At 37.3% G+C, this 16,841-nt stretch overlaps 1 protein-coding gene across 1 annotated transcript in view; it reads left to right on the top strand.

Moving 5' to 3' along the window:
• Parg (poly(ADP-ribose) glycohydrolase) overlaps window positions 1-16,841 on the top strand; it is a 104,195-nt gene that overhangs the window by 53,457 nt on the left and 33,897 nt on the right. The window contains exons 10-13 of the mRNA XM_075988771.1: window positions 1,925-2,004; window positions 5,908-5,968; window positions 8,933-9,008; window positions 12,741-12,888. Coding sequence (XP_075844886.1) covers window positions 1,925-2,004; window positions 5,908-5,968; window positions 8,933-9,008; window positions 12,741-12,888 — 365 coding nt within the window. The remainder of the gene's footprint in view (window positions 1-1,924; window positions 2,005-5,907; window positions 5,969-8,932; window positions 9,009-12,740; window positions 12,889-16,841) is intronic.

Raw genomic sequence — 16,841 nt, 5'->3', positions numbered from 1 at the left:
TCCTTAGTTGAATTTTATCATACATCATATCATCCCTAAAAAAATGAGGCTGTGTTTTCTATTTATACTCCTTTCTTCTGTTAAGTCATAATTTTAGAAAGGAATTTTGTATAGAAATCAGGGTATTTACTTAGTAAATCATGCTTATTGATGTAAGATGTTTAATTAAACTGCCATGTGACTTTTTCCTTCCCGTCGTCATTTTTATTTAGACAGACTTTGTCCTAGTTGGCATATTAAGAGTAGATCAAGAGGAAACCTTTGTTTTTATAGTCTCTTTTTTAGCTGCCAGCTAGATTTAAACATGTTTGTAGTAACTATTTTAGAACAGCAAAGCTGAAGTGAGTAAAACTCACCTTATAGGTACTGTTAAACTATATTTTTTTTTTTGTTTTTCAAGACAGGGTTTCTCTGTGGCTTTGGAGCCTGTCCTGGAACTAGCTCTTGTAGACCAGGCTGGTCTCGAACTCACAGAGATCCGCCTGCCTCTGCCTCCCGAGTGCTGGGATTAAAGGCGTGCGCCACCACCGCCCAGCTCTGTTAAACTATTTTTTAAAGTAGAGCATATGGTAGATTAAAATACTGTGCAGTATTGGCATTCCTTTTAGGTAATGATCATACATTTTTTTTCCAGATGTTGACTCTGAATTCAGATCCATCTACACAGCATCCTTTGCTGTATTTCCTTTCCATTTTTTAATTTATTTTAGTTGTAGGATTTTCTGTAAATTGCCTTTCCCCTTTCTTACATAAGATTGTTCTAATCATGAAAAATGGTACCGATTTTACCAGTTACTAAAGAAGACTTTTACTTGAAGGCTTTCTGGATTTAAAGGCAGAATATATGACTAGGGGCAGGAAATCTTCATTATTTATAGCCACTGATTCTTCACATGCTTTTTAAATGCCTTTGGAAAACTAGGTCTTAGGCCCAAAAGTGCTTTTGTGTGAAATCTTATAATGAACTACTTACCCAGGTCATTCACTTCTAAAGCCCTGCATTTTTTTCCTCTGGATAAATTGCATTACATGTTAACAATAACAATGTCATTCCATTACAAAGAAAATAGAATCACGCAGTACATATCGAGATTGCTGGATACTGGGCAGCACAGAGAAGACTTGGGTTTTGTTACCAAGCAAAGGATCTGTGTTAACTCAGACTGCTATAAAAAACAGCACGGGCTCGGTGGCTCAAACAGCAAAGCTTATTTTTTTTGACAATTTTGGGGGCTAGACGTTCCAGATAAAGGTGCTAGTGATTCGGTGTGAGGTGAGAGTTCCTCGTGTCTTATAGACTGTGTCTTCTCACTGTCTCACCCGCTGCATCCTCTTCTTAGGAACCCAACCCTGTAGGACTTATATCTTCTCATCTGATTTCACTTTGCCTTCTCCACAGCCTTATAGACCTTATCTCCAAATAGAACGTTGTTGGGGATTTTGTAGTCAACACAAATATTTGGAAGACAGAAACATCTAGTCCAGAACAAGATTTGTTTAATTACCAAAGACTGCTCATTCAGTCCCAGTGTCTTGTCATAGCTGTCTTTGTCTTTTATTACAAATACTCAGAATGAGGATTTTTCTGAGATACCATTTGTTTAGGTACATAACTACTTAGTAATATTATGCATTATAAGTAGTATTTGCCATGAAGACATTAACTGTGTGGCTTGAATTGTCCCTGGGTACAGAACAGTTTGGGCTGGAGGACTAGCTGGGAGACGAGCACTGCTGTGATTCAGCTGGCCATGGAGGAGCCTAGTTACAGGCAGGTTGAATGCTCGCTTGATGCCCTTGGTATCTGCATCAGTCCCAGGACTGATTCTGGAAGAATTTGTTTTTAGTACTTAATTAAAAATAGAGATTTGGTGTTTATGAATTACAAAGGCATTTTAATCCTTTTACTTCTGGCCTTTTTCAGATTGTTTGAAGGACGTTCATCAAGGAAACCAGAGAAACTGAAAACACTCTTTTGCTACTTCCGAAGAGTCACAGAGAAAAGTAAATTCCTTTCACTCATAACTGTAATTTTTCTTGCTGATGGTAAAAATTCAACTCAAATAATCTGAAAAAATCTTTTGTATTTTGAAATATACTTGCTTGTTCAAATACATTTAAATAATAATGATTTAATATAATATCCTAGATTTATACTGTTCATGTATAGACATAAATGTATACTGTAATATCTGAAATTAAACCTATGTACTTTGAAATAAATACCCAAGGGTTGTTGTGACCCAAAATGACTTTCAAAAGAAAGTTTAATGACCAGAAAATACATTAGGATGCTTCTTATTTAAAGAAAAATTTGCTGGCTTACTTTTTATCTATAAAATCATTTGATTTTCCTCTCATTCCTCTTTCCTGCCCCATTGTCCTAGTTTATAACCATGATAAACAGAATGATAAAAAAGCAGCTTGGGGAGAGGGTTACTTTAGCTTCCCCTTGCAGGTGACAGCTCATCACTAAGGGAAATCACAGCAGGAGTTCAAGCAGGAGCTGAAGCAGACACTATGACAGATTGCTACTTACTCCCTTATCTTACATAGCTCAGGCTCACCTGCCCAGGGATGGTACTGCCCAAAGTAGACTGGGCCCTCCCAGTCAGTCATCAAGCAAAGTAGTCTCTCACAGACATGGCCATAGATCAATTTGATCTGGACAATTCCCCAACTGATATTCCTTCTCCCAAGGTGACTCTAGATTGTGACAAGTTGACAATAAAAACTGACCATCCACTAAGCCTGTCATAGGGCTTTTATGAGATTTAGTCAAACTTAGATATACATGTCTGTCTTCCTCTGTAGGACCTTACTATCTTACTGTCCCCAAAGCAGATTCTCATCTGTGAGATAGAAGGATAATTATAATTACCTCAGGGTAGTTGCAGATATGAAGCAAGAGGATATTAACATACTTAATATGTTAGCTATCACCAGTAGGTAGACTTTCCTACAAGGTACAAGAAAGCCAAAAGACTTGCTAAGTAAGTCAGGTCTGGTTGGTCAAGTGAAATGGGCTTTCTTCTTTTCTAGTCTTCAGCTTAGAGGATTGTCTTAAGTCAGGTCTTGAAATCATTCTAAGGTCATTTACCCCTTTCAATGCAATGTTGCTAAATATTTGGTCAGATTTTTAGAAAGAAGTCTGGTGAAGAAGATTTTGATATTTAAGGGGAAAGCCATATTCTTCATAAAATAGTATTTATAGTTTACTTAATTTAGTTTTGCACCCATACTGAAAGAAATGTTAAGGAAGATGCAGGGTTGTTCAGGCTTATAAGAAACACAATTAAATTAGAATTTAGAATGATTTGTTAAAAATTTGACCTTTGGGCTGGGGAGTTGAGTTGGTAAAGTTCAGGCAAAGACCTTAGGTTGATTCCCTAGTGAAAAAAAAAGTCAGGCGTGATGGTGGGCATTTGTAATCTCTGCATTAGAATAACAGATGGGCTAGTACCTGTATTCTCTGGCCAGCCAGCCTAACCTACTTGACAAGCTACCAAACTAGCCTACTAGGCCAGTGAGATAAGCAAATGGGTGAATGAATGAATGAATGAATGAATGGAAGTTGGTAATACCTGAGGAATGCCCTAACATTCTCTGACTTACACACGGGGGGGGGGGGGGTCAAGCTATTAATTATTTTTACTAACATGTTTTAGATATAAATAAGTTATTGAAAGCTGACTTTGTATTCTGAGGGTCAAATCATATAATCCTTTTCTAAAAGCTAATTGACTTTCTAAGTTTTAAGACTTCATTTATTTACTTTGAGGAAAAAATTAAAAGCTTTTGTTTGTTTACCTAGAAATGTATAAACCCTCATAAGCTTTGGAACTTAGATTGAAGAAGTTAATATAAATAAATTTTTATAAACGAAAGTTGCTTCTTTTCTGCCCATCCCCCATTACTGTATAAATTACTATGTATAGTAATTTACTTCTGTAGAAATACAGCACAGTGTTACTCTAGGTCTTGATGTGACTCTGGTGAGGGAAATAATATGAAAGGGAATGCAGAGTTTCTGGAGTCTACTGTGGAGAGACTGCAGAAATTGGCTTAAAGTACCATATTGCATTATGCTCCAAGACACCACATATGGTAGGAGGTTCCATCACATTGTATTTCTCTAAGAAGGAGAAGATACTCAGAAATGGAGGACTGTCACATCATACATCTGTGCACTTAGTCAAGGATAAAGGAGAAATGAACCTGATGTGCAGAGGCAGACAGCAGAGACTTATACATCTCAACCATGGCTCTGAATAGAGGAGGAGGGAGAAGCTTCAAGTGCCAGGCCTACAATCTTACTGCCGGTGTGGTCTGCAAAGGCCTGCAACAGAATTTAATCCAATTTCAAGCCAGTGATGCCTCAAGCTGACTATTAAAGCAGACGCCAGTCTTATGGGTGAAAATTGTATTTTAATCCAGACCCATACTTTGGTAGCACCACTGTAAAATAGCACACTGCTTTCAGAAACTAGTTTCAGAAAGAAACGAAACCAAAACATAGTTTCAGAATGGATAAGACATAATTCTAGCAGGACCTACTTCTCAGTTTTGTTAAACATATGTATTTATTATTCATGATAAGGACTTCAGAACTATAAAATGTAAACGTTTTCTGAATTAAATTAGTTTATATAACTTAATAAATAAGAATAATATAGGTTAAATATTTAAAACTTGATGACTTAAACATGCTCTCAAGATGTGTTGCCAGGCGGTGGTGGTGCGCGCCTTTAATCCCAGCACTCTTTGAGTTCAAGGCCAGACTGGTCTACAGGAGCTAGTTCCAGGACAGGCTCCAAAGCTGCAGAGAAACTCTGTCTTGAAAAAACAAAACAAACAAACAAACAAAAAAGATGTGTTACTGTTTCTATCTGGATAGCCCTGTTATTCTCCCCCCCTTCTCTTCCTTCTTTTGCCTTGCCTGCAGTGTTTATCAATTTCTCTTAGTCTCTCTTACCTGTAAATGACATTTAATGACCTCATTTCTCTGCTAGGTAATTGAATGACAAGCTAGACCTTGGTTTCTTATGTATATTCAGTGCTTCTCTTGTGTTTGGATATTTGATTTGACAAATTGCTGTGCATTTATTTTAGATAATCTAAAGACTATTTTAATATCCATATTAACAAAAAGTTCTGGTTCTAATACTGCTGGCCTGTATAATATTTGAGTTGCTGGGAGTAAAGAAATGCAGAATTGTCCATAAGAATGAGAGAATGCAATTATTGCTGAACTTTCATTGGACTCAATGCCATTACCACTAATAGTTTCTGACATCTCTTTCTTAGGCTTAAGAGCCTTTTCCCCCTCAGAAGACAGCAGACATGGCATCAGCCTTTTAGCTTGTTTTTTGGTCTGAAGCAGACAGATTACTTCTGGCCAGCTGACTTATTTTTTGCTTTTGACTAAAAACAAACAAAGCAAAAAAGAAAGAAAGAAAGAAAGAAAGAGTAAATATAGCCAAAAAATATTTTTCTCCAAATTTATTGGCTACATTCAAAAATAGATCATCTTTTTCCTAAATTCTTACTTTTTAGTTTTTAAAGCTAAAAAGTGCCAGCTCTCAAATCATACTACTGTACTGCTCTTTACAGTTCTCTTCAGTGAGGATTATTGTCTTATAGAAGGAAATTTTAATGTTAAGAAGGTAGCATTTTTTTAGTCATTATTTTGAGCTCTGTGTCCTGTCTGCAGATTCAGTATGTCACAGAATGAACATCTAAAGATGAGTTTAAACTTATGATCCTCCTGCCTCCAGCCCTGCCTGAGTGGTGTGATTGCAGGTGTAAACACTGAGCCTTTAAATACTGTTAGTGAGATTCTTTTGTTGAGTATGTCAACTCAAAATTAATACTTTGTGTGTTTGTTTTCTTTTATGACTTCTGTAGAACCTACTGGATTAGTGACGTTTACAAGACAGAGTCTTGAAGATTTTCCAGAATGGGAAAGGTAATAATAAAATTAATGATCAAGCCGGGTGGTGGTAGCACACTCGTTTATTCCCAGCACTCAGGAGACAGAGGCAAGCAGATCTCTGGGAGTTTGAGGCCAGCCTGGTCTACAAAGCAAACTCCAGGACAGCCAGGGCTTCATTAATAGATCTTGCCTCAAAGAAACAAAACAACGACAACAAAATTCAACCTTAGAATTACAAAGTTTATTTGGTCATGAGAGGATTATTTTTTACATCTCTTGGAAAGATGGGTTTTCAGCCCTTAACTGCCCTTCATCCAAGGAGTCTCTTCCCATAAATGATTCATCCTTGCTTCTAATTATAAGAATGTGTCTTTTAAATAAAATTCTCATCTTTTGACCTCGTCTAGACTTCTGAAACACATTTTGTTCAGAGCTGAGAGGTTTCTCTATACGAAGATGCTGCCGAGTGAACGTCAGTGTTCTCCCTGGCACCCTGTGCAGTCAGCCTTTATATTTTCATGGATTCTTCTCCTAGAGGTCAGGGCATAGAAACATCTCATTTACTGTGTTTTAGAATTGGCAGGTCAGGAATTTTGAGATTTGATTGATTCCGCACTTAATACAGTTTTTTTTTTCCCAAGTTTTATCTGGAAAAGCTGATGAGAGTAATAGCCAGTCTGAGTTAATCCACAATTGTAAGATTTTTAATACTCTGAAGTTGTTCATACGTTTCCTAATCTAGAGCAAGTTCCCAATGGTAACAATGGTTAAATAAATATGGGCCAGCTTTTTAAATACAAAAGATGATAACACTTATTGTGTGCACATTTTGGTATATAGTTCATGTTAAGAAATGTTTCTTGTTTCTGGCTTTTTTTTCATTGCTTGTATTTTTGTTCAGATTTGGTGAAGAAGAATAACCCTTATGGTGGTCACCTTGAAGGGACCTATCTGCCTAGGTGATGCCATGGTCACCACAGATGTTTGTTTGTGAAAGAAGAACTTGAGCAGACTGAGGGCATGATTGAAATGATTTGTACTAGAGAGAAGTGGGTAGAAATAAACAGCATGAGCCAGGAAAGATGTGTACTTAGATCCACCGCAGTTATAGATGAAGGCGGACCAGGAAGCCCACTAGAATGCCAGTGACTCTGCCATCCCTTCGATAGATGGAGACCAGACAGGCTCGTTGATGGGAAATTCATTGTTTTAGCACAGTCCATTCCATTGTTAGCTACAAGGTACCTAACATAGTAGTTCACCAAAATCATCTATGGTCTTTAAGTCTCTTCCCCCACTCTTGATTATTTTTCTGACACTACAATTAGTGAATACAATTTATTAAGTTCTTCAACATTTGACTTTTTACATACCTTAAAATTGCCTTCTTGACCTCTACTTCTAACTTTGACACAGGAGTATATAACTCATTTTTGGATCATAAACTTACCTTTGACATGCCTTGATTTCATTAATTTCTATTAAAATGTGTTGCCTCGAACTAAACATCCTACTGTGTCTCCCATCCAGACTAGAGTGGAGAGCGTTTCTTTTCTTTGCTTCTCTACTATGGTGAAACAGGAATTGAGGAACACGTATGTTTTATTCATGTCACCTTGGTATTAGTTTGACCTGTCACTAACATAAAGGGCACCCAGCATCCCCGTGGACAGGTGGAAATGCAGACACTGATGTGGATGCTTTCTGAAAGGAATATAGTAACTGTCCCTATGTGAGACGAATTGTCCCTTTAACTTTGATAAGCAGAACCTAACTTAGTACTTTTCTAACTTAATTTTACTTTATTGGTGTCTTGTTTGTTTTAGCTGCTTCATGAGTGAGCTGGGAAATATAATTAAAATCAGTCTCTCAGGCTCCACAGAACCAGAAAAATGCATGCACTTAAAGAGGGAAATGTGGCCAACCAAAGTAGTCCCAGTTGACAGTTCACAGATTCCTGGATCATGCCCCTTTGTCTTTCAGTTGTATCCCTATAGTCATATATCATATGCCCTCATATCCCCTTTGAATAAAATGACCAGGAAGCTAGGACCATGAGAGGGAATTTAAAAGTAATCTAATTGCATTCCATTCCTAGAACTCACATGAGTGTATTTTGTTTGTGTACTTATTCACCACCTACTCCAAAAACAGTATAAGAGTACTATTTAGGTTAACATCCATATGTTATAATAGGTATGTCATATTTATTATAATTTAATATAGCTTTTTTATTCAGTATAGCAATTGGGGGAGGTGAATCTACTAAGAAAAAAGAATAACATCTTTAAGCGTTGTTATGCAATGAAATTATCAGCCCAATATAACAAAGGGCAATATCTCAATAACCATAGATTATGGAAAAAAAGAAAATGATTGTGCCTCCTGAATACTTACTTACAAATGTTAGGTTTATCTGTCAACATTGTTGTTTTTTGTTTGTTTGTTTGTTTTTGTTTTTTTGGTTTTTCAAGACAGGGTTTCTCTGTGGCTTTGGAGCCTGTCCTGGAACTAGCTCTGTAGACCAGGCTGGTCTTGAACTCACAGAGATCCGCCTGCCTCTGCCTCCCGAGTGCTGGGATTAAAGGCATGTGCCACCATCGCCCAGCTGTCAACATTGTTAATATAAAAATTCCATAGGTCAGAATCTCATTGGCACCCCTCTCTAAACACTAGTTATCAAACTAGTGAAAATAGGGCTCCTCTAAGAACCAGGCAATTGCAGACTCCAGCATGATAATAAGGTTTCAAATATCCTCATTTTTGTGTCTTGGGAAATTTTTTAATTCTTAATTTCATGTAGGTGAAAATCATATTCTTTCTCATTTTAATGAAAATATGCATATTTGAGTGAGGAAAAATACCATGATTGTTAACATTATTTCTGGCTCTTGAGATTCAGGGTGGTTTCGTTTGTTTGTTTGTTCATAGTTGCTCATATTTTCGGATGTGTGTGTTGTGAATTACTTATCTAAGAAAATAACTTCTACTTTGTAGATGTGAAAAACCCCTGACACGATTACATGTCACTTACGAGGGTACCATAGAAGGTAATGGCCGAGGCATGCTACAGGTAGGTAAATACCAGAAGTATATGTACATTAAGATGCCTCTTGCCAGGTTTCTGACAGAAAAGGATATTTGAAAACTTGTTTGTCTCCTAAATTCGTCTAATGCAAAAAAGGATGGAAGAAACACAGAACAGATCACTTTGACAGCTGCTATTTGCCCATGTATGCTCATGTGCCTATTATAAAAGCTTTTGACAGAAAAATCCCAAGATCTGGACAACATCAGTCCTCTTGGTTCAGACGCTGATTGTGAATTGACAGAGGATGAAGTTCCCGGGGCCTGGTCTTGACAAGCTGTCAGCAGGCAGTTTTGTTCTTTTTCTTTAAGGGTTTGTTTTTGGCCCAAATCATGACTAGCTTGAGATGTTTTTATGCCAGCAAAAGCCTTGTTTGGGTATAGGAGGCAGACATTTAAGACTGATGGATGAAACAGGCTTCTTCTTCCCCGTGGATAACTCTCAGAGCACATGGTGTAGCTATTTGTACTGTCTTTTCTCTGTTGAAAGCCCGTAATCCTGTCTAGTACTTAATCCTTGCTATGAAGTTGTTACTATCAATAATTCTTTCCAAAATCCGAGAGAATTTTTTTCCCAAAATCTGAGAATTAAGAAGCTAGACACGGTGTCACACGCTGTAATCCTAACATTTGAGAGTCCGAGGCAGAAGCTTGAGGTCAAGGACATAAGTTCCAAAGCAACTAAAGAACCTTATTTTTCCTAGAACAGTCTTTCAGGTAGGCATAGTTATAAATAAAATCTAAAAAGAAGCATATTCTCTTTGCTCTTTATTTTGGTTATGTAAGACAGCTTCTCATTTGTTTCTCAGGCTGACCTTGGACTCACTCCATTACCCAAGGTACTTTTCAGCCTTATGATCCTCTTGCCTCAGCCTGTTGAGTACCAGGACTATAGGCATGCTCCTCTTTGTCCAGTTATGTTTTGTTTTAAATCACTTTCCAGGTGGATGTGGTAGCACATCCTATAACCCCAGCATTTAGGATTGCTACAAGTTCAAAGCAGCATTTTCAGGATCTGCCTGAGATGTAGCATGGTGCGATCGCTCTCTCTGTCTGTCTCTGTCTGTCTCTCTCTCTCTCTGTCTCTCTCTCTGTCTCTCTCTCTCTCTCACACACACACACACACACACACACGCACGCACGCACACGCTCACATGTCCTCACACACTTCTACCTCAAATCACATTCTTCCAATGATTCCTTGAACTTGCAAACAAAAACACTTAAAATAACTAAATTGGTAATCTATTCTTTATATTTGAAGAAAAACTGATTATCTTACATTTTTTCTCCTTAAAAAATATTTTTCAGTGTGCTTAAAATTGTTCCAAATGGATATCACTTTCTGTTGCATTTCTTCTTTTATGTGGTTCTTTCCTGCATTAAAGTCTTAGATAAAATGAGGGAGGCATAATGTACCTAAGAACTAAGCAAAGCTATTGCTAGTTAGCACCGCAGGAATGCTGACCTCTCATTACAGAACAATTCAACAAGGAATCATTTACCAACAATCAGGGTTGAGATTCTCCCCGCTTGCCTGCATTATATTATATATGAAATATGGTAAGTTAAAAGACTTCCATAAAGGCTCCTAACTCTTATTAATTGCTCTTTGTACCCATTCCACATCTCCCCAGGAGGTCAGGGAATATTATATTGCGGTGCTCCAAAAGCTCATTATGTAGCGAATAAATTATATTATAGTGAATGGCAACAACAAAACCTCCGTAAGGAGTGTTATCATTTCTCTTTTTATCAGGTCATAATGCAGAAACTGAGTAGTATGAGCAAGTGCCTTTAAAGTAAGAGACTTGGCAAATGAGTGGCTAAAAGTAAATAGACACTCATGTGCTTATATTCGTGTACTGAAGCTGGTTTCTGACCTGTTAGAGAGCTCTTTATAAGTTCTTTTGTAAGAACTAGAAGCTTTGGGTTTCTTTTTCTTTTTTAAGCTCTGGCTTTCACAGTGTATTTCTGTGTCCACCTTAGAAGTAATGAGTGTCAGGGTCTTTTTATCAAAAAGTGCACAATAATATCGTGTGGTGTGTTTCTCATAATTATTATCAAGTAGTGTATAAGTTTGATAAATCAGACCTTTTTATTTTAGTTATGTACCTGATTCCGGTAAAAATCAAGTTATGTTGCTCTCAAATCCTGTTTGTAATTCATAGAAGCATCACAGTGATAGCCACATTTGTCAAATGCTATCTATTTCATTTCTGGATTTTCCTATACTCTACCACAGCCTCGAGGCCTATTATAGTTATTCAGTAGTTATCTAGCCTACCTCATTGCTGTTAATTATGCATCCTTTAGTGTATTCTTGAAACTAAAACTCTGCCCTGAGTTATCTTAACCCTGGTCCAAGTTGCTAAATGAATCTTTCCCAGAACCTCAAGATTTGAATACCCTAGACCACCTTCTCATCATCTGTAACTCCCATGTGATGTCCTCTACATTGCAGGAATAGTGGGACACTGTTTATAGTCCTTTCTAACAGTTGTTCACAAGGTTTTCCATTTTCCCTAGTCTGCCAGCCAACTCAGGATCGAATGCCGCCTCCTTTTGGAAAGCTGCATTGTCTCCTCTGTGCTCAGCTTTTACTCATTCCATTATTGAGATTTGTGAGAAGTAACTATTCTGGAGTTTTAATCTCAGTAGTACTCTGGTGCACAAACCCAAATATGTATTTTTTTCAATAATTTGTCAATAGTATGCTTTAATACTTTCTAAGATCTTATGAGTAAAATAAGAATATGTTGCCCTTTATTAATTTTTGTCTTTTCACATTTTTGATGAACATAAGATTTGTATTCTTGCCTATTCATCTGTAGAATAATCTTCATATTTTCATTTCTATTGCTTTAGAAAATAAGAACAAGTTTTGGGAGATCTTATATTTTATAATAATTAAAACTTCTTACAGTTTGTAATAAATTGTTTTTCTTGTATGTTTGGGTATATATATATATTTAACTTGTGTCAATCTGTGTAATCTAACTCTTTAGAATAATCTAAACAATCTAATTGAAGACATGATCTCTCTTTCTAAAACTGAAGTAATGCAACAGGCCACTTGAGCTCCTTTGAGGATCGTGGCTTTTCAGTCGGGAATGAAGCCCACACTCTGGAACAGAATCAGAAATGCTGATGTAGACTTACAGACTAAATTGCAAATATTAATGGAGTTAAATCTTTGTTCTTATACTGGATTTTCATTTCCTCCCTCCATTGGGTGTATTTTTAGAAATTATTGGTAGTATTCATTCAAATTGGGGGTTCGATTTGGAATAAAAATTCTATCCCTTTATTCTTCCATAGAAGCAAAACAACTCCTGAAAATAAAAGTTTGATTATTTAAAAATCACTTAAAATACACAGAGGGAGGTTGAACAGTAGGTAGATGTAGGGAGATGATCTTGAAATCCCAGAGCAAGACTAATCTTGATTTAGGACTAGAAAGACACAGATAAGGTTTTTATTTGATATTTTATCTAAAAGCTGAATTTTCCAGGTTTCTTAGGAAGTTTAGGTCCCAAAGAATAGGTGTTAGCTGTCCTGAGAAGGAAGATATGTAAGCAACTATAGCCACTCCTTAGGAAGATGGGGGTCTGGTTTTCACAGGAAAGAAAAAATTTGGTCCCATTGAGTAAGTGTTTCTTTGTAACATTTGTAGGTGTTCTGGACACTATTTTACACACTACATTTTCTCCAATAGGTGGATTTTGCAAATCGTTTTGTTGGAGGTGGTGTAACTGGTGCAGGACTTGTACAAGAAGAAATCCGCTTTTTAATCAATCCTGAGTTGATTGTTTCACGGCTCTTCACTGAGGTGCTGGATCACAATGAGTGTCTTATTATCACAGGTCAGTGTGAGTGTGTGTGTCTGCACAATGGTCTAGAATCCCCAAAAGCTGCCCAGACAAGACTTTTCTCTTCTTTGAGCGATAGACCCAATATTTTATTTTTATTACCTTTTCTTTATTTGTTGAAGAAGGGTCGCTTGCTTCCTCCAGCTCATATGGAAGTCAGAGAACAACTTGAGGTGTTGTTTCTCTCCTACAGTATGGGTTCCAGGGATTGAAATCAGGCCATCAGACTTGATGGCACCTCCATTCACTGAGCAATTTTGCTGGCCCCAGACCCAGTAGTTTAAATTTATTATTTATACTTTTTTATTATTATCTTTTTTCTTACAAATATCTTGAGTACATTTTATCCCCCATCTTTTAGTTGTTGGCATATCCAGGTGGCACCCTTCATGTGAGTGACTGAAAGAATATAGCTACAGGAAGACAAAACATTTTGCCAGTTACTGGGACTTTTGGGTTTTTTTCTAAGCCTGTAAAACTGAATTTCTTTTCTGTTATTGCTTTGAGATTAGATTAGATTGTGGTTCCTTGGACAGGAGAATTTGGGTTATTGTTATTAAAGTGTCCCCTATGACTTATATCTGAAGTATATAAAACTAAAGTGTATGCAGAGAGGTGCATGATGAAGTTAAGACTGAGCTCTGGTCTTGATGTCACACTCTTGGCCTCTGATAATTTTCAGACAACCTTCAAGAGAGTATTTGATTTTCCCCTTTGTTTTTCTCGTAGGAGTCTTTGTTTTTTTAACAGTTTTATTATGATTTCTCTGGGTATGGATCTCTTTGATTTTACTTTACTTGTAATTCATTGAGCTTCTGGAATGCTTAGATCTATTTTTGTCATCAAGTTTATTAACTGTTTGGCCGTCATGTCTTATGTAATGTTTGTTTGTGTTGTGCAGGTACAGATATAAGGGGTGCATTTACATGTGTGCTCATGTGCATGTGGAAGCTAGAGGACAGCCTTGGATGTTGTCCTCAGGAGTGCTCTCTACCTCCTTTCTGACAGCCTATCATTGATCTGCGGCTCACTCATTAGGCTAGGCTGCCTAGCCAGTAAGCCTCTGAAATCCTCTAGTCTGTCCTCCCCAGCACCAGGATGGGATTCCAGGAGCCCTTTCTAGCAATCTTTTTACCAGTTGAGCCAAACCCCAGCCCTAAGCCCTTATGTCTTAAAATATTCTTTTCTCTCCAAATATATAGATGTTGGTACACTTGGTAATATACCAGTCTTTGGACCTCTGTTCATTTTCTTCATTATTTATTTTTTCTCTTCTTCAGATTCAATTGATTTTTGGTCTAATTCACTGGTTCATTTACCAGCTGTAATCTGCTCTTAAATTCTTCTAGTGAATTTTTAATTTTTATTATTGTACTTTTCAATTCCAGAATTTCTTTTCTGCCCTCCCCCATTTGTCTTTATGTTAATGTGTCTTTTAAAAGAATTTTTCCATTTTTTAATTTTTTATTATATTTTGTTTGTTTTTTTATTTATTTATTTATTGTATATGTACATGCCACAGTATGGTTTGGAGATCAGAGAACAATTTTCAGGAATCAGATATCTCTTTCCACTATGGGTTATGGGGATCAAATTCAGGTTGTCAGGTTTGATGGCCCGTGCTTTACTCACTGGCAGGCCCTAATATATCTGTGAGAATTATCATTCTCATACTTACTTTGCTTTAGTACTAAGTAAGACATAGTTCTTTTCAATTCTTTCAACATATTTAAGATATGTTTGCGTTTTTCTACTAAGTCCAGCATCGGTTTACTGGTTTACTGTTGACTACTTATTCCCGGGTATGGGGCACACTTGTCTCATTCTTTACACAGGTCCGTGGTCCTGTTGTAGTTGATAATGAGATCTGAATATTTTAAATAATATGGCAACCCTAGAAACTGTATTCCCCAATCAAAATTATTGTTATTAGCTTGGATTGCTCACTTCCTTTCCTGAACAAATTCTGTGGAATCTGTACTGTTTCTGGAGTGTCATCACAGAGGTTTCTGTTCAGTTTTTTAGTGGTTAGTTGATGAGTATACAGATTCCTTAGATGAGTGGAGTCAGTGGGCTCCTACTTTTCTGAATGCTCTGTGTGCATTGCTGGCACCATCAGCCTTCCTAGGTCCTCGATGGCTGCTTAACCATACCCTGCCACTTCCATAAAGCTTCAAGCTTGGGCAGTAGGGAAAGCTCAGGTTTTTCCTTGGCATTTGTAGCACATAGTGTTCTGCACTCCCAGGAATGTGCTAGAATTTTCCTAAGCTCCTTGTTGACATCTTGTTGTCAGCTTTTCTTGGATGCTTGCCCCATGTGGTGACCACCACCTTAGGCAGTCTCCATGGTAAGTAGGCAGGGACATGTGCTGATCTCGTACAACTCTTGGACACTAGGCTTCTCACACTGGACAAGCTCCAGGTTTGTAAAGTCAAGACAGCCTTCTGTGTGAGGTCTCCCCAGGGGAAAGGTCTAATGACTGTTCTCGGGAAGTCACGCTTTGGAGGAGCTTCAGCACTCTTGTTTCTGCTCTAGCTGCTACCGGGCTGCTGCTTTCCATAGTAGTTAAGGTTTTAAAGTTATCTTGCTGCTTGGGAGAATGGCTTCATGTTGTTTAGACATTCTTACCCACATGATCTCATGGTTTGGTAAGGTAAAGCAACCAGCAAAATTTATGTAGCTTATTGCCAAATTAAAATTAGAATCTCAGCAAAGGAATTTATTTCTCTTAGACAGATCCTTAGTTTGTGACTTTTCAGTTAATAACATGAAGAATTTCTATAATTCTGAAGTTGTTTCCAAAATTGTATTGAACTGGAAAGATACACCCTTTGTTCTCAGCTTGTCAGCTTCCATAGTGCTTGACTGTCTGTAGCTGCTGATCATCGTGTAGGAACGTAAGATGCATGAAGGTGAGGAAGTTACCGTAGGGGGAGGTGAGAGTCACAGATTACAGAACTGAAAAATGGGGAAGGACTGGTGAATCCCCACTGTTGGCAGCTAAACCATTTGAACACTTGTACTGTGCTCTTTACATGAACTCTGGAAGTCCTGGCTGTTACTGTTTCCATTGTGTATAGCAATGACAAATTTTAAATATTTTTAGTATTCAGAGGATTTGAACTGAAGACTAGCAACGAAATATCCCATCAATTTTCAAAAAGGATTTTTATCTTTAAAAAGCATAGGTTAATAAACCTTGGTAAAATGCTGAGCATTTAAATCCAAAGCTAGTTCTTTTTTTTATTTCCTTTAATTCTCTTATGGTATGAAAAGAATCTTATCTGCTATTAATTTTATAGTAAATAAGGGACATCACTTTCTCGAAATATTAGAAGGAAAACATTAGTATGTGTCTCTGTCTCTCTCCCTCTTGGCTCCACCACTCTCCCCTGAAGATAGCTTGTCTCCTGAAAAAGAATCCTTCTAGGATTGTCCATGATCTGACTTAGCTGCAGCAATTGGAAAGGGAGTGGAAAATAGCAGATCTGTGACTGTCTTCAGATTGGTGATGACCTCAAGCTAAGGACACTTGGGGTGACTTTTAACTCAGCATTTTCCCCCACATGCACTTAACTTTATTACAGTGCTTCCTAATTAATATCTGTGATGTGATGTTCCCTTAATGGAAATGACCATTTCATCATCTATTTTGTATCTGGATTTCTGCCATCCCCCTTCTTAGGAGACTCTTAACCATGCACTGCAATTTATCTGCCTGATCAATTCCATTCCTTCAGTGATGCAGCTAAGCTCAGTGACCTAATGGCTGTGCTGTGACTATGCTGCCTGAATCTGTAGAAGAGTTTTGAGAAATTGGAAATAAATTAAATTTGTCATCAGTGTGGGGCATCTGGTTGCTATCAGACTTTTAAGTGAATATGAAACAAGTCATACAAACAGGCAAATACTTTTATTCAGTGTTATTTCCGTTTGCTGTGGTTCAC

Source organism: Microtus pennsylvanicus, chromosome 10 (assembly GCF_037038515.1).
Source record: "Microtus pennsylvanicus isolate mMicPen1 chromosome 10, mMicPen1.hap1, whole genome shotgun sequence".
Lineage (NCBI taxonomy): Eukaryota > Metazoa > Chordata > Mammalia > Rodentia > Cricetidae > Microtus > Microtus pennsylvanicus.
Note: the sequence above shows the minus strand (reverse complement) of the source record. Positions and strands in the feature narration are given on the sequence as shown.